Below are 22697 nucleotides of genomic sequence, written 5' to 3'. Positions count from 1 at the left end.
AAGGAGAATAGGTGGCTGAGTAGGAGAAAGGGGAGCTGAAGAGAGAAAACAGAGACATAAAGTCTGAGAGGAGAAAAGGAGGGCAAAGGCCTGACGGGGAAGGGGTGGTAGGGACGGTCAGAGACTGGGGGAGTTATAGGAGAGGGCAGGGATGGAGAAGAGCAGAGAGGGTAGCGTGACCAGGCGTCCCAGTTTTCCACCAGCTGGCCTGGCAGATTTCAGGCAATTTAGCTCATGTCCCTGTTTTTAGAGAGGGTCAACCAGAAATGGTGGGAGGGGCCTTTTTAATGTGTTCCAAACCAGGGGTAGTTAGCAGCTGTTATAAGAAATCAATGTAATTAACAGGCATGATACTGGATTTAAAACTTGCATTTTATTTATGTTCTGCAATTCTGTGCTGGTGAGCGCTGCCATTCTGTGAGCTTGGTTGAAATAAAATTGCAGCCCTTCTTCTATTTTTGTGAAATGTTCCAGATTTTTGGCTTCAAAATTCCGGTCACCCTAAGAAAGGTGCAAACAGAGAAATGCAGCCTGGGTCTGAGGGGAAGGAGGGGGAAAGGTAATTTGTGAGTATGATAAAAAGATTAAGAAGAGGTGAGTAGTGAACACATCAGTGGAGAAAAACAAGTTACAGGATTGAGGGGGAAAGAAGAGGAAGGAAGGGGGGGAAGAGAAGCCAGAGGACCTGAGGGGAGGGAAAGAATTGAGCATCTCCTGTACCTGCCGTGCCCCCCCCCCCGTCACACCCGCACTTCTGGCAGAGGATGGAGTGAGCGGGGACTTGACAAAAAAAACAGCCTGAGCCACTGGGAAAATCTTAGACACCGGCCTGGCAAACATTGAGACAGAAAAAAAAACATTCGGATGAAGCAAGCAGCAGAGAAAACGAAACCCGCCGAGCTGCCCGCTGCAATGAATGTGACACCTGTGCCGCTTCCTCCTGCGCGCCACACCCTTCACTGACTGATGCTGACAGGCCAGCGGCTTTGGGGGATTTTTCTCTTTCTGTAAAGCTGTAGTTCTATGACACGTCATTTGCATATAACGCCCTGGCAGACTATAAAACCTCTGGGTGTCTGGTAATGTCTACAAACTACCTCGCCAAAGAAAGTCCGTGTGCCAGGTAGCATCCCGCCCGGGCAGACTGGGGACCGTGAATCAGGTAGGTCTGCATTCAATATTCTGTGTTACCTTACGGTATGATACCAACTGGGTTCAAACATAGTGCTTTGAGGCCGCACTTCTGCCGTTTCTAAACACTTTAAACAAGCGCTGTCTCTTTTACCCTTGTTAATGGTCATCTGTTGAGCTCAAAAGTCTGGCTTTCGTTGCCGTGATTGGAACTATGGGCGAAAGACCTCTGCAGATGTCAGCCGCGAGCGTTTAACCATCGTCCGACTGGCATTGTTCCGACATGATGTTACTGTGTATTTTGCAGTATGAAGTTGCTTGTGTTATGGCTAGATTGTGTTAGCTTTTTGTGTAGCGCCATATGTCATTAGGAGGCTGCTAGTATGGGAACTACCACGTCTACATAAAAGGCCAAAATAGAATTTAAGCTCCTAGTGAATGACTGTGTGAAAGTTGGCAGACGTTGTATTTTGGCAAAGAAAGTATACTTTGGAGGTTTGTGAGGGTTCTCTTTACTGAGCCCTTTTGAAGAAGGCGGGTGTTCTTATTAGCCGGTGAGGAAACTCTGTATTGAAATGATGTAAATGTGTCTGAAGTGATGTAACCCATATTTCATGTTGGGGTTCACAGTCCCCTCTGCCCATTCTCCGCCTCCCCAGGATCCTGACCCTAAAAGACCCCGTATTTGCCCTCTCCGTTTGGACACTAGAGGGTTGGTGTCGTCACCCTGTACAATATATACATTTTATTACGCAGGTTTTCCCATGCACGGGGGAAGTGAAATGCCAACAAGGGTAAAGTGTGTAGGAGAGGCCGGGGTCACTCACCAATGAATATGAAAATAAAAAAAGCCGCCTGAAAACTTGTTGTGTCAAGAAAGAGGATGCAAAACTTAGACAGAGAAGTTTCCATCAAGATATGTGGAGAGATTTAAAAACAGTTCATAGAGTAATTAGGATCAGGAGTCCTCAGGACTACCTCCAAAGGCTGCTGAGAGATGGCTGAAACAAGTGATTCCCCGTCCACAGCCCAGGAGCAATGTAGGGATTCTGTGAAAACTAAGGGGCTTATTTACAAGCCACTTGCGCCGACGGTACGTCACTTTTAGTATGGGGGAAAGTAACGTACTGGCGGCGCACGTAGCTTGTAAATAAGCCCCTAAGGTGCCTCTGCCGCCAAGACAAGCGGGCGCCAGATCTGAAGGACACACTCGTTTTAAGATATCACATTCTAAGATGGCGGGTGCCCCGGTGGCATGGTCGCCTGCGGTGTCTTTGCTGGTCTCGGCCTACCTCTGTTTGGAAGCGGCTCATATGAGGAATAGATAAGTGCGCTCTGAGTGGGGCATCCCGTAATGACGTCAGCATGCATCTCAGACCCCAAGCAGGCGTCACCAAACACGACAACATGCCAGAATGCGCCTGCGGATGGTTAGTGGGATGCGCGAATGGGCAAAGAGGACAATCTCTTCCCTACACTGGATGGCGCCATGAGGGCGGACGGAATTCAAATCTAATTCAGCTCCTCTGTGAGTCTATAGGCAGGCCGCCTCATATATAGATTTCAGTACACACATTGACGGGTACCTTGTCAGTACAATTGTGCCTTTGTCCTGGACATATTCTTGGAAGTGTTCTAGTCTCAGAGCATCCCGAAAAACGCCACAAGGATCTGTTTCTCTGAGGCTTCTAGGCGCTCTATGTGTATTACATTCTGGGGGGCAGATTTACACGGCCCTTGCGCCAATTTTGCGTCACTTTTCCCCATGTTAAAAATGACGCAAAAGTGTCGCAAGGGCCTTGTAAATAAGCCCCAAGGTTCTCACCAAGGAAACCGCAGAAGCGCTAGTTTCATAACTATGGGGGAAATGGTCTCAGGGGCAATGCCGGAAGCTACTTCCTTTTCCGATTATTAGATTAATCGAAAAAAATGCAGAGAATAATTCCACTTCTATAGGTTAATCTACAGGATTGATAAATAGACATGTGCCAGAGTGACATACAGACGGCGCGGACGGACGAAAATGTGACTTCACAGTGACACATTTAAGCAGCGTCTGTAGTAGGAGTGAGGACGAGTACTAAAGGCAATATTTCCTGTAGTACGTTATCGTCCTTCACGATATCCTAAGTGCCTTCGCCAAACCTTCTACAAAGCGGTGTCCAAGGTTGATTATCTGCAAATCCGGCGGAATGGCTTTCCCAGGCAGTGCCTGCCCGGCAGCGCCTAATTTCTGCCGGTGTTGGCAGGTGGTGGGGTACTGGCACTCATTTGTAGGGACCGGGGCTTATTTTCATTATCAGCCCTTGACCCAGAGAGAGAAAGCTAGAAAAGAAAGCAGGTAGAAAGTGAGAGGAAAGGAAAGCAGTGCAAAAGAAGGAAAACAGACTAATAGAAAAGGAGGGACAAAAAAAGGAAGAGAAAGATAGGAAAACGGTGAAAAAAGAGGAAAATGAGAAAAGAAGGGCCAGGAAGTACAAGAGAGAAGGGGGAGAAAGGGACAGAAAAGCAGAATGAGAAAAATCTAGAGAAGGGGGCACACAGGAAGAGAGTGACAGAGGGAAGAAGAGAAGGATCGAAAGCAGTATCCAGGGGAGCAAGAAGGATGAATAAAAGGATAGGAAAACGGTTCACATTGAGAAGCAGGGATGAATAGAAGGCTAGGAATATAATGACAAGGGGGTAGAGAAAGATAAAACAACAGTGAGGAAGATAACAAAAATGAGAAAGAGAAGGACAGGAAGGAAGAGACAAAGGAAGAAAGAAGGAGGAGCAAATGAAAAAGAAACTGAAGGGAGAAAAAGGAGGTAGAGAAGGATAGAGAAACTGGGATCAACAGAGAAAGCAGGGATGAAGAAGAACCTGCACGAATGGGATAAAAAGACTGGAATTTTGGGTGCGCTCAGGGTCACACGGCCTTGGTATTTAGCAGCTATGACATTTGTCAGGGCCACCCCTGAGTTGTGTAACTAAGACCTTTTTATTTTACTAAAATGATTTATCTAACATATTTACTGTTAGGGGTATTCAGCCAGCCCCCTTCATGCATTGACCTGCTGGTGTGTTAATCACTTGTTCACACCCCCTGCAGCACACAGACAGGAGCATTGGCTCAGCCGATACAGCCATTGGCTGATTTCACAGTGAGTGACCCGCTCGGCTCTGTCACAAAGAGTACATCCGTCCAATGTAGTTCCCTTAATGACTTACGACCATGAGGGTTATGTATTTTTTATATTGGCGAGGGACCAGCGGGTCCTCAAAATTAAAGCTTTGTAAAACAGGATTGACTAAGACAGAAACCACACAGCCAAAGCCAGACTTGTTGTCTTTGCCAATGCTTGTTTTCCAAATTTAGGCGTGATGCATGATTTTGAATGTGCTCCGGTTAGAGGGAGAATCATTGATAAACTCTTGCCACAAAGAAACAAAACAGTAATGTTGCTGTTTTAAGAACGCGGTGGTTTTGTCCTGCATTGTTGTCAAGGTTTATGTTCAGCGTTATTGGAAAGCTGTGATTGGTTGATTGGAAACCTACTCGTGCCACACTGTGATCCAGATATAGCCGCAGCCATCTTGTATTCCGTACGTCCACGGTGCTCCAAAGTGTCGGAAAGGTGGGATGGAATGTGGGCGCAATGTAAGTCAGCGTAATGAATGAACCAGCCAAAGGGACTCCTTTGCATAGGCGCCACTCATCCAGGAATGTGTCTGGTCCCCATCCCTGTCAGTCAGTCTGCTCCACAGGCTCGAGGCCTAGGCCCGCCCCCTCCAGCAGAAAGGGTGCGGTAATGGTACAAGTGCGTGGCACCCTGCGGCCATATATTTTGTTAACAGATTTTGAGCATTATGGTAAGTCTGATTACAAGGCTGACTTGTAAATCACAGAAATACTCTGACAATTCACCAGCAGCAAATAACAGGTGGTGCCTATGTGATCCTGCAGGTGCCACACAGGTGTACCTCAACAGGTGCGACCCACCACACCCTAAAAAGAGACCTCAGATCCTTGGTACACTTAGTTTAAACCAGACAACTTATACTCAAAAGACAGATGTGTTCAGTGCAGGTGCCTAGAAGCGCCAGTGGCATCTTCCTGAACGCTGAGCCCAAGGTGAGAAAAGGACATTTCTCGACGCCCCCCAGGAAGGGTCCCCGCTGCTCACGGGGTCCGTATGTGGCAGTTTCTACTTCCGGGTTGGCAGAAAACACCATTTGCAAAAAAAATTGCATGCCTTCAGCAATTTGTAAACACACCTTCGGTCAGTAGTTTGTGTCTGATTGTGTAGGACTTTGATTTGTATAGTGCTCGTCAGTGTCTCCTGCAGCTTCGCAGAGGAAGCCGTGGGCGTTTTTTCTCTGGGGTGCCACAGGAAACACCACCACCCTTCTATACTTTCCATGAATCCTGCAGAGGAGGTCACGGTGTTGGGTTTTTCCCATGTTAAAAGTGACGCAAGGGGGCGGCGCCAGCGGCTTGTAAATACGCCGCCCCATAGAAATATTATAAGCTCAGAAGTGCACAGAAATACACAGACGAATGGCGGCCAGGGCCCTGCCATACAACGAAAAGATCTTACATCGTTTGTTACGATAAAGTAGAAAGTTGCAGAGACCCTCACATTCTACAGTCATGCATCCCATGGCGTGACCTCATTGACCCGGCAATGACTCCAGATCGGCCATGGCCGGGGGTAGGTTGGGGGTTTCATGCTTGTAGAGAGCGCGAGGGTGAATACCCTGAAACTCACGTGAGGTTTGAGTGCTGAGAGAAGGGGGGGTGGGGGGTGACTGTCATAAATCTCCCAACTACGTTCTTGGTGAGGCTACGTCTGAACGGTACCTGTGCCCCAGCAGTGGGCAAAATGCAGATCACACCTGCCCGTGCCAGCCATGGTCCCCAAAATCTCACCCAGTCACCCCCAGAACCACAATGCTTCAGTGTACCCCAGACTGGCAGGCAAAGCCCCGCGCAGCAGGTCACCGTTGCTGTTTATAAACTGTAACATTTACGAAATTCCTCTTCCCTTCAGCTGCGTGACTGCACGTGTGATCCCGGGAATTTGGCAATTCTTCCGAAGCTTTAAATAGAACTGCTTAATTACACAGCTAATTAGCATGTTGCACAATACTCCAATGGGCAGGAAAAACCTTTTCAGTACAAAGTTCCCAGAAAACAGCCCAGAAGTTTATCCCCGCCCCCACAATGCCCTCCACCCAAACTTTACATCTAGGACAACGGGGCCAGCAAGTTGGCTCAGTGAGTTAAGCGCTAGAATCAGTCGGATGTATGGGCCCGATTCACAGAACTAACTTAAGACAAAATCCTAAACTTACTACTTTTGGTATTCACAGAAGTTAGGATGTTGTCTTAAGACCGACTTAAGAGTTAAGACAGACTTAAGACAGACTTAAGTTGGGATTTTGTCTTAAGTCTGTCTTATGTCAAATTTAAGACAAAATCCTAACTTCTGTGAATACTAAAAGTAGTAAGTTTAGGATTTTGTCTTAAGTTACTTCTGTGAATCGACCCCTATGTCTGTAAGAGCTGCTGATCACGAGTTCACCTCCCGACAGGTTCACCTCAGGTATTCATCCTTCCAGGGTTCATAAAGTCAGTGCCATTGAAATGGGGGGTAACAACAACCATGATGTACAGCACTTGGAAACCGCAAAACTGCAGTGCTGAGCAAAGGTTACAATCAGCAGATATAAGAGCAGTGCCCAGTTGGGAGTGAACTGCAAGGTAAATACTTGTGTTTATTGTGCCATTTAAAAACAATTAACGCGGCATTTGCCTGTTATCAGTTATTTTTATTAGTGTCTGAGGTTAGATGAGCTTTCCTCATGGGTTAGTGATCCAAATTCAAAGCAAGCCAGGCCTGTCTCACAACGACCTGTGGATTGCAGCAACTGTTGTAAAGCCCCAGCTCGCACTACTGAGAAGGGGCCGCCTGACCCCAAAATGGCCACCAATAAAGACACAAACTTAGAAACAAAGGACTCGCTTACGCCAGCTTTTTCACCCATCAAAGATGAACAGAGTCTCACTGCCCGCATTCTCCAACAAGACAATACAGCCCCCAGGCAGTAGATACGTGCCTCTGTCTGTTCAAACCTTATGCAACCTTCCCCCCTCTCCGCACCGACTCTTTCCAGCTTCTGTCCTCTGCCCTCCCATGCCCTTGCCCTTTGTCCCCACCCTGTTTTTCTGTGAACCTTAGACAGACTCCCTTTCGTCTCTATGGTTGTCTCTTCCCTTATCCACACTCCCGCTCCACCCCTACCCCCCACTACTTACCCTCGCCTTTCACTCCTCCCCTAATTGTATTGCTGATTGTTTGATTTAATGTTTACTTGTTGATCTTCTTCTAGTATATTGTTGAACCACATTATTGCACTTTCTGTCGTCTCTCCTTTCGTCTCCTACCGCATCCTCACTCTATTTATGTCTCTCCCTCCCTCCTCTCTCAATGTTTTGAGACTGAACTAATTTGTCTGATGCCCGATGGAGCTACTTGGTTTAGCTATAGGGGAGATGGGCCTTGGATTCCCTCCTTGGTCGTCACCTACCCAGTCGGTCTATAGGCAGACTTCTTTTCGTCTCTCCTTATTTGTCTCTTCCCTAGCCCCTATCCTCTCTCCACTGAATCTCTCCCCTTGCCTGCTACTCTGCCTATTCCCTGTCCGTTGTGCCCTTTGACTAAGCACTCCTTCTCCCCTTGTTGGGGAAATATCTAATATTTATACTCTGGAGTCTCAGCGAACCCGCTGAGTGAATCCACTGTGCAAAGAGAACCACTCACACTTGAGGTATGGTATGGCACCCCTTGCCAAAGCACTCCCTCTCACCTTGTTGGGGAAGGATCCAGTTTGTAGGCCTTGGAGTCTCAGAGACCTCTCTGAGAGAGTTCACTGCGTAAAGGGAGCCTCTCGCAATAGAGATAGGGAAGGGATACCACTTCCCTTGGGATCACAGCTTACTGGACTTTGGACGTTGCCTTGACTCGTCTACCGGTTTGTGTCCACGTCACCCTTCCCCTCTTCTCCCCAGGCTATGTCTCTCATCCTCCCCTCCCCTCTTCTTTCCCACCGTCTTTATCTGTCTACTTCCCCTACTCCAACCCCCTCCTGAATCTCTCACCTTGCCTTCTTTTCCCCTTACGTATTTTGTGCTTATTGTTTTTCTCGACCTTACAAGTAACTATGTTGCCATGCTCTTAGAACTGTTTAACCTTTGTAACGATGTAATCTGTAACTATGATCTGATGCTCATGTAAAGCGCTCTGATACCTCCGGGTCTAGCCAGCGCTATATAAAACTTTTAAAATAAAAAATTAAAATAAATATATAAAAATCAATTTCACAGTCAGCATTCCATGATCGACCAGACAAAACGAAGAAGAAACAACGAGAAAAACAATAGATTTCAGGCACTCAGCTTTGGACTTTGCCAGACCCCTTCTTTGGGTTCTGCCCAGCTTAGCACCATTCAACGACCACAGAAGTCTATCTGCATCTATAGTGACACGTTGTTTATAGCGCTTAAAACAGCAGGCGCGGTATGAAGCACTATATAGAAAGCAATGTGTCACTATTGTTATTTCTGCAAAAAGGTTCTTTAAGAAGTTTCCACTAAAGCTCATACATCCAGGGTTAGTTTAAATTGCCCAATAATGCACACATTGGCATTCCTTGCAAACTATGGATAAAATTTCAAAAGCTTAAAAAACAAGTTCCTAGTGAGTCACAAGGGTGTTCCAAGTGTGACTTTTGGGGGAAAAAAGACTGGAGAATACCGGAGAGGGGTTCAGGTTGATACTTTTGGGAGAATTTTAAGCCCAGGAAAAGTCCCCAAAAAGCCACACACTTCCACATAATGCATTGTGTTTAAAATGCGACTTTGAAACTCGGAGCTTAAATATGGACATTTAATTATCTGACTTCCGGTTTTATTTGCCTCTAGATTGGAATTCTTGCAAAAAAAAACATTGGCTGCTGGGACTGCCAATCTGCTCTCAGATCATCAAACACAAGGTAAGAATGCATATGATGGTTCATTCAGCTATTACATTATGTGTTTTTGCCAAGAAAATCAATAACTCCCAAAATATCATGCAGGGACATTAAGTTTCAAAGTTAGTGAAAGAACTCCCAAATTCCAGGCCTAAATTATAGAATTTTCTGTTCCAAAATCATAAATGAAGTGCTGTAAAACATTAAACAGCGCCGACCCCTGATCATTTGCTGTTTAATTGGCCTGCCTAATTGATTTGTCTTTGGGAATTGACCTGCTTCGGAGAAGCATAAAACTCCTTTTCTGAAGTCTACTTATGCTAAATAACGTGCCGGAATTATCAACACTTTGTGCTGGTGCAAAGTTACCAGAATTGACTAAAACTGGCACAAAGTGTTGTTTTGGGAGTTTGGAAAGTTGCCTAAAGTAATGAAAAGTAGTGGTTGGTATATGGGCCTTCCTACTCCACCTCTTATGGTTTGTGGTGCAAACCCCGAGCTACTAACAATGGCAGATAGGACTTTGCTCCAAAAACATGACACCCCTTTTTAAGTGGGCGCTAATAAGGAAAACTTTTATTTCTCCAAACTCTCCACATTTTCGTGTGTGCCACTGTACAGACACATACACAGTGGGAAAAGTTTTAAAGTATGAGCGTAGTATGCTGTACTGGAAGCATGTACTTCCAGCACAACGTCTGTTAGCCACTAGGTGCACTACTTTACAGTATGATGCGTGTGGCGAGGCAGCTTGGCAGTGCCCCGGGCTTTAGAAGGGCGCAGAAGTGCCTTATTTTAGTATTTATGGCACTTTCCTACACTCTCCCTTTCATTCAACGCAGCGCAGCAACTTTGGTTATTGTGCAGCGTTGTGTAAAAATGTTGTTTTTTGTACTATTGTTTGCACCACATATTGTGTCTGTCAGCAGATGGAGAACGTGTTTTCTATGCAGAAGAGTGGGATGTATGTAATATATGCAATGCATGAGTACATTATGCACACATATATTCTAGCTTTGATTTAGCATATCTGCAGGGGCGTAGCTTGGTCAGTAAGATTGGGGGAGGGGCGAGCGTCAGGTTTTCCAACAACAATGCGGGCATATCATGTTAAAATACATTACAACAGAAGGAGTGCAGAAGGGGGGCTAAGAGGGGGTGGAAAGGAAGCAGGATGCAAATTGTATGGGATACTTAAACACAATACTTTGTAAAATGACCAATATTTTTTAAGACACTCAAAACAGAAGCAAGAGAAAGAGTGTGTCTGTTTTTGTCTCTGTGTGTATGCAAAAATCCCAGGTGAAATCCGACAGGCTCCCGCCATACCGACTGAAAACACCTGCATCCAACTATTTACTAGTGACTAGAATGATTAGGGGGGTGTAACACCCCAAACACTCCCCCTGAAGCTACGTCCCTGCATATCTGGCTTTCGTAGGGCTATCAGGGAAGTGAGGGAATGCAATGACACGAGGCGCCCACCCACACGGCGGGCATTCGCCATCATCATGGCATGCTTTTCCCACACTTATCTGCTCATCGGACTCCAGTGGTGCAGAAAGTCTGGGAAAGTGGACGGACATGTTCAGTTCTCACAGCGTGTGCACCGGAAGGGGAGGCATGTCAGTAAACATGTTTAGAGTGATGGAAAAAGAGCCCTGTAAAATGCAAACAAGTCATCATTCTTTTAATCCTGTCCCTGCACAACATATGCAGTACAGGAGAATACACACATAAGAATAAGAACATATTCAGGCAGCAATGTACGTGACTACCGTGTACATTTCATGTATGTGCATTACATCATGCTTCTACCTAGTACATTTCATGTATGTGCAATACATCATGTGACTCTCTTGCACATTTCATGTATCCGCATTACATCATGCGTCTACCATGTACATATCATGCTTGTGCATTACATCATGGCACTTTCTTTCTTGTACATTTCATGCTTGTGCATTACATCATGGCACTTTCTTTCTTGTACATTTCATGCTTGTGCATTACATCATGGCACTTTCTTTCTTGTACATTTCATGCTTGTGCATTACATCGGGTGACTACTACCTTGTACATTTCATGTATCCGCATTCCATCATGCTTCTACCGTGTACATTTCACGTATGTGCATTACATCATGCTTCTACCGTGTACATTTCACGTATCCGCATTACATCATGCTTCTACTTTGTACATTTCATGTATGTGCATTACATCATGCTTCTACCTTGTACATTTCATGTATGTGCAATACATCATGCTTCTACCTTGTACATTTCATGTATGTGCATTGCATCATGCGCAGTAATGCAGTCGTCAGAGATGTGCTGGCACCAAAGTCTGGGGGACGGCCGGTACGCCTGGGAAACCTTTCACCCCCTCCCACCTGGCATCCCCCCTCCAGTCCCACCTGCTGTAGCGCGTTTCCATAGTGATCGAGGGCCGGTGAAGGGGCCTTCGCTGCAGCACTGCCTGTGCCCACCGAGCTATCCCTGTTGTTTCCTGCTCGGTGGGACGGGACTGCCTCCAGCGGGGTTATCTGATGGAAACCATCAAGGAAGAGGGCTGGCTGCCCTGCCCAGCCCAGCTGGTGCCAAAGGCTGCGTGCAGCGGCCGGGGAGGCAGCCGCATCGACCCCTCTGCCCGGTGTGCGTGCCCAGGCCGGCTGCCCCGTACGCCGGGCAGGTGACAGGACAAAGGACGGGCTCCCACCACGAGCTTCTCTCCAGGGTGGCGGCTCCGCGCACTATGCAGCTGTGCAGCACGGGTCTGCCCTGCCATGCTGAGAGGATGCCCATCTGGGCGCGCGCCCAGGTCTCTTGGCACGCGCTCAGCCCTGGCTGCGTCTGAGGTGGCCTCTTCCCCGAGCTGTGTGACCTTGCTTCCTTCTCGTGTCAGAGGCGAACAGAGGCCGGGCTGCGGCCGCAGGGAGCCCGGGGGCTGGCAGCGCGACAAAGAGGAGGAAAGGTGAGTCCGCCGTGGGGTGGATCACGGAGGCCAGGCAAGCCGCCTGGCGGGGCCGCGCATGCCAGAGGATTACAGACACAATGGAGCAATTTGCAGAACGTTTTTAACTACAGGTGTCAGTTTCCTGGAGCGCCACTGCAGACAGGTGTGTAGTTCAGAGCACGCCACGCTCCTGGGCCGATTGTATGGCGATACATCGAGGCGGACGGGCCTATCGGAAAACTGGTCGCCCTCTCATCCTTTTGACCAGGGCTCTCCAAAGTCGGATCCATGCCAGATGTTTAATATATCCCCATTTAGATAAATGTAGTTATCTTATAAATCTGGCGTTGTTTTGCCCCGCACCACCGATTTTGGAGAACCCTGCTATTGACAAACGGTCAGTCGAAAGCCCAGCTGAATGGTGCAGTCAGTCGCATTGGCAGGCTATAAGAGAACGAAGACTACCCCTCGACTTGAAGAGAAACTCAGATTAGTGGTTCTCTTGTTTTTATTCTTTCCTTGTTCCTCATTATATGTACTTCATTGTGTGCTTTTCGTCACGTAGCTTTACAGAAAAGTCCCATTCCATTATGTACATTGTTGGTATATCCCAAACAGCCGACACGTGTTTCGCCCCTTGCGTGGGTGTACTGCCTGGGGCTTTTACAAGCCTCATAAAATACTGTGTAGTTCCTACAATAGTTTGTTCTGTAAAATTCGAGTAAATGAAATAATGCAAATCCTCTCAAAATCCTGACAAAGTTCTCCATCACTCTTTGAATCAGCCAATAATGGATACATTATTTCTTTTACTCGAATTTTACAAAACAAACTATTGTAGGAACTAACCTGTATTTTATGAGGCTTGAAAAAGACCCAGGCATACAGCCTGTCGGCTGTTTGCGATATACTAACAATGTAAAATGCATAATGGAAGGCCCAGATCTCTGTACTGGGGTGAATGTATGACATTTTTCTGGATTCTGTCCATCAATTCTTCTTTTTGCGTTTGTCACCCCAAGTGGGATTGGTATGCCCAGACATGAGTCCTGTGCTCTACATGCCACTGGAGTCAAGCTATCCTGGCTGATATGGGGTGAATCTCCGAAACCGGTCCTAGGATGCTTGTTTCCAGTCCAGGGAGGACCTGGCCTGGCAGTTTGGGCTGTACTGTTCCCACGGAGGTCAAGACTGATTTGCATATGGCTGGATTCAAACTGGAATGGCATGGTGAGCAAAAAAACTATGAATCGCGGCCCAGATCTCCGTACTTGGGTGAATGTATGACATTGTTCTGCATTCTGTCCATCAATTCTTCTTTATGCATTACTTTCATACAAAGCTTACACAACTTAAAACTTGCCCTCAAAACATGGTTATATCTGACATTCTTACAGAGCATGCATCAGTCTTTCACGCAAAGTTTAGAAAACTCAAAAACTGCCCTTAAAACATACTTTATCTCTTGAGTACCTGTGAAGTGACAAGCTGCCTGAGTTTACAATGGATCAAGGTATTAAAACCCCACCTAGGATTTTAGTTTTTGATATCTTTTTATTACTTCTTCATTGTTAATCCTCTGTTTTCATAAAGAACCGCCTTTGATTGTACACCAGCAGAATGTATATGTGTTATTTTATTAACTCACGGATGATCTGTTGTCAGAATACCTTAGTGTGACTGATTAACAAAGATTTAGTGCAGACGTCACGTGGTGCAAAGCTTTGCCTTCGTTTACTTACCAATGCTTATCATTCCAGCGCCTGGATACCCTGTACCGTGATAGGCAGCGATACATAAGTCCAGATAACATAGCAACCCTTTGTAAACAGCCCCTGAATTTGTAAGGCTGGGAAGAGCTGGCAATGGCCTCCACACAGCAAGCAAACATTAGTGTGTCCTCGAGGCACCAAAGCAGGCAGGCACTGCGGTGGACTTCGGGGTGCGCTGGCAAAACCTGCTGCGTGAATTAGGACTTGTGTTCCCCTTTTGCACAAATCACTTACTTTGCATTTCGAGGATTGGGTCCAGTCCTGAGTGGAAGTTGGGTGCAGGCCAGACAAGAGCAGAGGTGGCTCACCTAACCTTTAACTACCTTACCGCCTCTAGTTTTCTAGAGGAGGCTGTTAACGAGCCAAAAAGCAGGACTTTGCCACAGTCCTGCAGTAAGCTGAAATGCCGCCCAATCAGACTCCCTTATTTACAAGGCTCCTGTCATTGACACCTGAAGACACCTTGCACAAAGTGCTTTGACATAAAGTGGGACAGATAGACCTGAAAGCAGTACCAGACCGATGTGTCAACTGTTTGACCCCACCCTTGAACCAACCAGAGATGTGCTGCACCAGATAGAAGGACACAATACTTCTAGTATGATGACTCACCTGGAGGGTAAGTGGCCTCAAGTGGCTGGAAGACGAACACAAGACTCGCTTTCTGACGGAGATTCCCCCGCGCGGCAACAACAGACGCCAGCGGGCCTGCCAACCTGTGACATCACCAGATACACAAAAACACCCATGTAAAGTGGCTGCCACACCTCTGAACCTAGAGGTGGCTGGCATAGCCTGTAAGCCCACAAGTTGTGCCAGCAATGCCTTATTGTTTTGTTTTGTTAGTAAGGGAAGCCGCTCTCCTGTACCCGGGGGACTCTCTCCTTGGTACCCCTTGCTCTACCCTGGCACCCTCTGGAAAGGTAAGTCAGAAATAGAAAACATGCAGGGCTGTGAGAACTCTGTCCATTCTCTGCACTTCCAGACTTTTGCCCCTCTCCTCACTCTGAAGCAGCAAGTAGAGGGTTATGGTGGAACAAGGGGTCAACTATATAATGTTATTTTAGCAGGGGGAAAAGTTCATGATGTCACTTCCGCTACCCCTTGCGCTTTTGTGAACTGATGCCCATTGTGTCTATAGTTTCTACTTTTGTGGGCGAGGCAACAGCAACCTGGGTGGGGAATGCAGCAAATGGCACTGCGTAAGAATGGGCAGCTGATGTATGGGGCATTGGTACAGTGGGGCTGTGGTGTGCCTTGTTCAAGGTAGGGTAAGTCGTCCCAGTGACATAAATAGGTGGGACGTGCCCGTTGGCGAGGGGGGTCACTGGCTGGCACTGGGGGCTTGTGACATGCCAGGTATCTTTCCAGGCAGTGACACTGAGGTTACAGGTTCTATTGCGGCATTTAGTCATTACGGAAGGACAATCTGTTGTAGTAACCAGTGCTTATCTTTTTCTCTTCAGGTCTACTTTCTATCTGTATCCCTTCGCAGACAGCTCCCGTCGAACCACTTAACGCCTGGGAAATGAAGTGCCATTTCAAGAGACTCTTCAACCTAGGCACCGAGAAGGACAGAAGCTATGACCTGCAAGATCTGAACAACAACTACATGCCCAAGTACCCTTTCCATGACGAGAGGTATGGTGATGCTTCTTCTCCCTGTCCTCCAGGTGGGGTGTTCTCAGCAGCCCTCCGGGCTAGTGAAAGGCAAATCCCACAGGCCAAGGAGGCCAGCCATTCGGGCAGGATAGGCTTTCATAGTATGGCTCGTTCATGCATCCACTTCTTCGTGGTAGTCAAAAGTGCCTATCAAAGAGGTGTGAAGGTTGAAGGCTTCCTGTAATCCAGAACTGCTGAGCCACAGTGAGCAGGGGGATGTATGAGGTTACAACGCACACTTTTACAACGCATACCTTTACAACGCATTTTTTACAACGCAACATCCATTACAACGCATTCCATTACAACGCTTACCATTACAACGCATAACATTACATTGCATGTTTGGTAAGTATTGGATAGTGTAGGGGTAAAAATTACTATTCTAACTCCAGGGTGTGCAACAGTAGGGTAAGTATTGGATAGTGTAGGGGTAAAAATTACTATTCTAACTCCAGGGTGTGCAACAGTAGGGTAAGTATTGGATAGTGTAGGGGTAAAAATTACTATTCTAACTCCAGGGTGTGCAACAGTAGGGTAAGTATTGGATAGTGTAGGGGTAAAAATTACTATTCTAACTCCAGGGGGTGCAACAGTAGGGTAAGTATTGGATAGTGTAGGGGTAAAAATTACTATTCTAGCTCCAGGCGGTGCAACAGTAGGGTAAGTGTTGGATGGTAATGTTATTTGTTGTAATGGTATGCGTTGTAATGACTGAGTTGTAATGACATGCGTTGTAGTGGTGTGCGTTGTAGTGTCATGCGTTGTAATGGTTGCGTTGTAATTGCATGCGTTGTAATGGATGTTGCGTTGTAAAAGTTTTGTTGTAATGGTAGTGCGATGTAAAAGTTGCGTTGTAAAGGTTGTTTCCCTGAGCAGGGCATGCTTTCCTGGTGCTACCCCCACCCACAAGCATCCTTGCCAATATACAAGCCGTTTAGCTATAAACTGAGTAACCACCTCCTAAGGCTGCTCCTGGGCTTCTCGTAACATGAACGCTCCCCTCCCCAGCTTGGGCTAATCTCCACATAGGTGCCATGCAAGCCAACCTACCACTAAAGGAAGCGCTGAGAGGGTGGCTCGGATTGGATAAAATCCTCCTCATTCTGCAGGCACTTCAATGGCGTCCCATTGAAGTTGAGGTTAATCAGCGAGGTGGCCTGCATCGTTTGCAAAGCCTGACCCACGGGCACTCCTCCTTACCCGACCAAAAGCTGGACATCAGAAAGTGAAACCTTATTTGGAGCCCCAACATTCGAAAAAGCAAACTCTACAACACCATCCTGGTTGGGTTATGCACCCAGGGTCTGGGCTCTCCCCCTCCTGCTCAACACATGGATAATTCCCTGATAACATTCACAAGGATCTCACACATTCTTTCCACAGACACTTGCAGGCTGGGATTGCCTTTTGATCACTGTCACCTTCCTTCTTCTACGCCATCTTTCCCTCCTCACTAGCTAAAGACTGCAGCTCGCTTCTCCTTGATTTCACCTTCTCTTCCAGACATTTCTATTTGTTTCCCTGCTTTTTGTTTGCTTCAGACAGATTTTTCTCTTACCCACTCATGATTTCTCACCTAACTCGCCTACGCACTTCCTAATTACCACCCCCACGACTTGCCGGCCTCTCTACCAAAACCTTAAGCGGTAATAAGTCTGCATCCCCTGGCAGAAGCCTTCCACAGCTCTGTTTTGACTTTATTATCTGTATGTATCTATATTTACATTCACCATCACAAGGAACTCTGCTGCGACCTGTTGGCTCATGGATAATGTGCCAACACTGCCAATGCGGAGGGAAGGGGCAGCAGGCCAAGGCTCAGGGTCATCAGTTGGGGGTCACCAGGGGTAGCGCCTTCTATCCTTTGCTGGCCCTTTGCTACCCCTGGCTCCAGCTGTGGAGCTTCTTCTGCATCCAGAGAGTATGAAAGCAGCAGCAGGAACATAAGATAAACTGGGCTCCATGCCTTGTTTACTTCTGTGCAATCCACTTTCTTATGCACTCCCCTCCCCCATAGCGTCTCAGCACAAATAGGAGGGTGCTGAGGGGCTCCAGGCTCAATCCCATGATTCTATTAGGGGTCAAAGGGTGAGTGAAGTCATTTCCGCCAACTGCTGGCGCTTTGGTGAATTGAAGCCTAGGATGACGTATGCAGCCACTGCTGGCATTGGCTCGGTTCTCACAGCCAAACTCGACTCCAACGGCTTCGAGACAATGTTTAATGAGCTCTCAAGTCAGCCCCAGGGTATGATTTTTGCAGATAAGCCTCTTCAATGCAGGACACGCCAACACAAAATAAAACAACCTGAGCGTGTGTAGGAATGACTTGGGCGCGGAGCCAGTGGCCCGGTGCCAAGGGCTGCGGCTCTCAGCTTCTTCTAAAGAGTAGAACAATATTCAGTTGCAGGCAATTTAGGTGCAGCTCGAGCCGACGAGTACTGCACACCGGTTCACTCCCGGCGCACCCCTGTGGTGAAGGACAACGGGCGGGCGTCGCAACCAGAACTCTTCGGGCCATTAATAAATGCAACACATCCTATTCGAAGTTTATCTCTGCAGCATCAGGAAATCATTGACTATCTTCCAAGAAGATACAAAAAACTCCCATGCACGCCATTGACAAATGAGAGCTAATAGCATCATGTGTAGTTTGACAAGAAGTCATTAACTGCGGCCTGGTTGTGAATTTATACGCTCACGCCGAATACGCGTGCCAGACCCCGATCACACTACTCCCAGCAGATGGCGACACCCCAATGTGTGAAACTCTGGGATAGCTTTAGAATGTGGAGACCACCTTCAGGCTTCCTTTTGCCCCAAAACCCCCTCCAACAAAATTTAGGGTCAGGTGTACTAAGCCATTTTGAGGTTGCAATGTTTGCATTTGAACAATCCGACCTTTTATGACCTTCAAATGGATTTTTTTTTGCATGCACTAAACCATTTTGCGATTCAGTGACAGGTTATTGAATTACAAAAGGAGTTTACAAATGAATATTGAACCACATTTTGGAAGAGGCATGATTAGAGTCAGGGCCGGCCGGACTGGCCGTAGCGGGCACTGGGCGTGTCCCCGGTGGGTCGCCAGGGTGTGGGCTGGTTTTTGACCCCTGGGGGGTGGAAAAAGGTTTGTGTTAGCAGGGACCAGTTTACAGCATAGCGGCAATACCGCCCCCCTGTAACAAAAGCAGCTGCAGTGTTTTCCATGCACGCCCCTCCCCCCCTCACGCGGCCGGTCTGACTCTATTGCCAGGGACAGTTTGCGTTCCCAGTCTGTCCCTGCTTAGAGTGACCCCTTCAAATTTCCATCTGCTAGGCAATGCACCAATTTTTTGAGACTGTAGTTCCGGTAACAAATCATTAAAGAGTTACCCACTCCTCAAAGAGGGTAGTAACCCACTAAATGTTGGAAAAAGTTGTTTGGGAGTAGGCAGTGGCCCAGGGGTCTGGAGGAAAGTGATGCTTAGCCTGAACATCACTGCACTCTGGTCCTTCAATCAGCAGCTAAGACTGGCGTACCGCTGGGGGGACAGATCCCTTGGTAATTCTGAACAATGCTAGTCTTCCTACCAACCACTGATTTCTAAAAACCCACTGATCTGTCATTTATAGTGTAGTTTGAAAGTAGTAAAGTTGGTGATGAAAGAAAGACGACCAAACAAAAAGAAGCCATTTTGGACCCGTATCCTCTGCAAGCCGTCCTCTTGTGTGCTGGTAGTTGTAGAGTGCTGCTGTAGGCGTGGTTACCCCCCAAAAACAAAAGGGCAAGAAACGAATGAGAAAATATGCTTAGTGCACTAAGAACTGATTAAAAAGAATGTGACAGTCGGGAATTTTTAGGATCTTGAATCTGGTCAAGGAGAAGAGGGCTTAGTCACACCTGGATTTCTCTCCCTCCAGATATTAGATCTCTTCCAACTATGCGAGCTTTAGGAAACTTCTAAAAACCGGGCCATTCCAGCATGCCTATGTTTGACTTGGATTTCAGTTGTTGCCTCTGATTACCTTTGCGCCAACAGACCTTATGGTGAACGGGCACTCTATAAATGGCCTATAACCTGACAAATAACATAACAGTAGACAATAGAGGACATCACTAGATTGACAATCATCTGAGGATGCGCAACACCCGGGAACAGGCAAAGGCATATAGTCATTCACTGGATAAATCTGAAGATGATCCTCTTTCGTTGTATGGCAGGACACTGGGCTATTCCAATGTGGGAGCGATTAACGACAAACGGAGCACTTGTTTATCGTTTCCATGGTGTTTCTGTTATCTTGCGTGGATTTTGCTCACCTGCACATGAGTTGTCATTGAGCGTACGGTACATAGACACATGTTGAATGAGATTTCGCTTCAGTGGTAGGGGTTATAAAGTCAATAGACCAACAAATTTGTGAAAGCAACAGATGTGTTGTTGTCAGTTACGCTATCCCATATGCAATGTTTGACACTTGGCACGCGTTCTCCAGCGAGGGTGTCATTCTAAGACCTACTTTTAGAAATGTATGGACAGGAAACAGATTTTAATTCACGTGTTTACTGCCAGAAATGACGCAGGAAATATCTGGGAAGCGGAGAGAAGCAAAAAGCACCGCGGTGACCCCTACGGAGCCCGCTTGAAGAGGCTTCCTGCAGGAAGCACATATCGAAGTGTTCCCACCTACGCCTGTTCCTTTTTATTTCCAAGTACTTCCCCGATTCACAGCTGGAGAGGCTTATTTTGGGTGAATCTGAGCCGTTTTTCCTGTCAGGAGCCCATTATGTCTTTCCTCTCCTACTCGTCTGTGTGGAAGGGGTGAGGTCAACAACTCAAGGTTAATTGGTTTCCAGAGCTTCTCCCTAAACATCTTTGGCCTGAAGACCTACCTTCCCTGTGCAACTGGTCAGACCCTGTGTTAGGGACCCTTGCTTGCCAGGACACTGATCTAAGTGTCATATGTATTGGACTAACTGCATTTAATAAGACCAGCTCAGTTAGTTCTGGTCTAATAATCCTTTCCAAATTCTCCGCCGGATAGAGTAGGCTTTATTTCAGCCTGACGGAGCAATCCATCGCTTGGACATAAGACGTCTTCAGAATAGTCAGTACAAGGCTCTTCTTAGGATCCACGGCTAGAAGTGTTAATGATTCCCCTTTCCGACTTCAGGCACAAGGGCTTGTGGGTGTGCACCCTGAATATTGACACCAGAATGTCAATGAAACACAATATCGCGGATAAAATATGGATAACAAAATGTTGACACTTCAATAAATCTACGTTTTCTATACCTAACTCCACTTTTTTCTACCTCCGCGATATATATATCCTCAAGGTGTGTAGATTAGGAATAGTAAATCTGTACTTCAAAGTATATGGTTTTACCTTTCGATATTTTGTCCCTCGATATTCTTGTACCACGACATTCCAGGGGTCGATATTAAGTAGTTCATCCGGGCATGTGAGGATCTCGTTCCAGGTCAGTCTTTATAGGTTCTTGCTTTCTGTTTAACGGGCTTGTAAAGATGAGGTTTTGCATGCAGGAAGTGAGGGAACAGTTTCCAAACCAGAGTCTCGATAACATCAAGTCAACCTTGGCACTAACTGTTTAATGAGAGGTTAGTATGGGAAAAGCCTTCTGAGGGTACACAAATAATAAAAACATGGCTTCTTCACTCTGGTGGTTTGAGGAACCATGGCTAGAATGCGCATGGATCCCTCCTCCCGATTCTTCAGCGAGAGCGCAGAAGAATAATCTTGACACTGACCATTGGCCAAAAAGTAGAGATCCAGCATCTGAGGATTATCCCAGGTCAATCATTTAATTTTTGCTAGATGTCGATCAAGATAAGTAGGCACCATTCATTCGCTATGTCCATCCTAACTAGGGTGCTAGTTCCGATTTGGGCGCCAGTTCCGATTTGGGCGCCAACTCCCTTCCGCATCCAAATAGGGATTATGAGCACAGATTGCAAACTCTGGGGAATTTGCACTTGCGACCTTCGTCAGCCAAATCCTGGCTCAAATTAAGGTAATGGGGCATGTATTGAGGGATTGAGCACTTTGAAATAGGGAACATGACGTGCAATTAGAGTGTTATTGCTAATTTTGATGGCTGAAACATGGAGTGGTGTGGTAATTGTGCACCTGCTAATTTATGCAACTCAACCAGATTTGCACCTGAGTCGGAAGCACCCTATAAGGATATTGTCTGGAAGCTGGTCAGGATGAAACTGTTCTGTAATATCACCCCTCCTTGTTAGCAATCTAATCAAACTATTGCTTTTTTGTCTTTTGTGTGTTTTGAACATGCCTCTGTGTAATTGTTTGACATCATTATTACTGCTGATGCGAAATGACGTGTGTGGAATTATTATTTTCCTGGGCAAGTTTTATGAAGTTAGCAATCTACACACATTTGCAGTTTGTCCCCTCCTCAAACAAACTCACCACCTGCGTATACCTCGCACAAAATAGTTTAAGGATTTTGAATTATATTTTCCTTCTAAGAAGTGTTTTGTTGAGAATTCTTAAAGATAAAATCTTCAGGAACTTTGCACACCATGCCATCGGAGTATGATGCCTAATCAGAGTATGGTGGATAGCTGCTATCCCTAGCTAGCCCTTTGTTACCCCTGGCACTGCCCTTGCTGTACCTTGTCTCAGAGGTCATGAAAGCTTAGCAGGAACAGAAAGTAAACAAGGCTCTAGGAACCATATGTAATGATGTAGTTTGCACTCCACATCCATCTCCTAATGCCCCTGCAGAAAAAAAGCAGATTAATGAAGGCCCAGGGATGGAATCAGGGGCTAACCGGAACGCTCTGGTGCGTTGATGTCACTTGTGCTACCCTGATATGTTGGTGGATTTCCATCCATGCAGAGAGTTCCACACCAAATTCCCTTGTTAAGCGGCAGCAGACGTCACCCCCAGGAGTGTAGGCATGGGGGCAGCAGGTGCACTGGCACCTAGAGCGGGAGGGGTGACATTGAACCCTGATAATTTCCTTTTTTAATACCCCAATAGCAGTCAAAGTGGTCATTTCCTTGCTTGCACCAGGGCCTATGACGTCCTTGCTACGCTGCTATTCACATCCAATGCATAAGGCCGGGTTCTCCAAGGTCGGTCCTGGAGGGCCGGATCCAGGCCAGATTTTTAGCATATCCACATTT

The 22697-nt window shown here is 46.7% G+C and overlaps 1 protein-coding gene across 1 annotated transcript in view; it reads left to right on the top strand.

Annotated features, from left to right (window-relative positions):
- The first annotated feature begins 1090 nt into the window (after window positions 1-1090).
- Window positions 1091-22697, top strand: part of NOS2 (nitric oxide synthase 2) — a 76776-nt gene continuing 55169 nt past the window's right edge. The window contains exons 1-3 of the mRNA XM_078679357.1: window positions 1091-1162; window positions 9098-9168; window positions 15341-15515. Coding sequence (XP_078535483.1) covers window positions 15403-15515 — 113 coding nt within the window. The 5' untranslated portion in view covers window positions 1091-1162; window positions 9098-9168; window positions 15341-15402. The remainder of the gene's footprint in view (window positions 1163-9097; window positions 9169-15340; window positions 15516-22697) is intronic.

This window comes from Lissotriton helveticus, chromosome 3_1 (genome assembly GCF_964261635.1).
Source record: "Lissotriton helveticus chromosome 3_1, aLisHel1.1, whole genome shotgun sequence".
NCBI lineage: Eukaryota > Metazoa > Chordata > Amphibia > Caudata > Salamandridae > Lissotriton > Lissotriton helveticus.
This window is presented reverse-complemented; position numbering and strand designations above follow the sequence as displayed.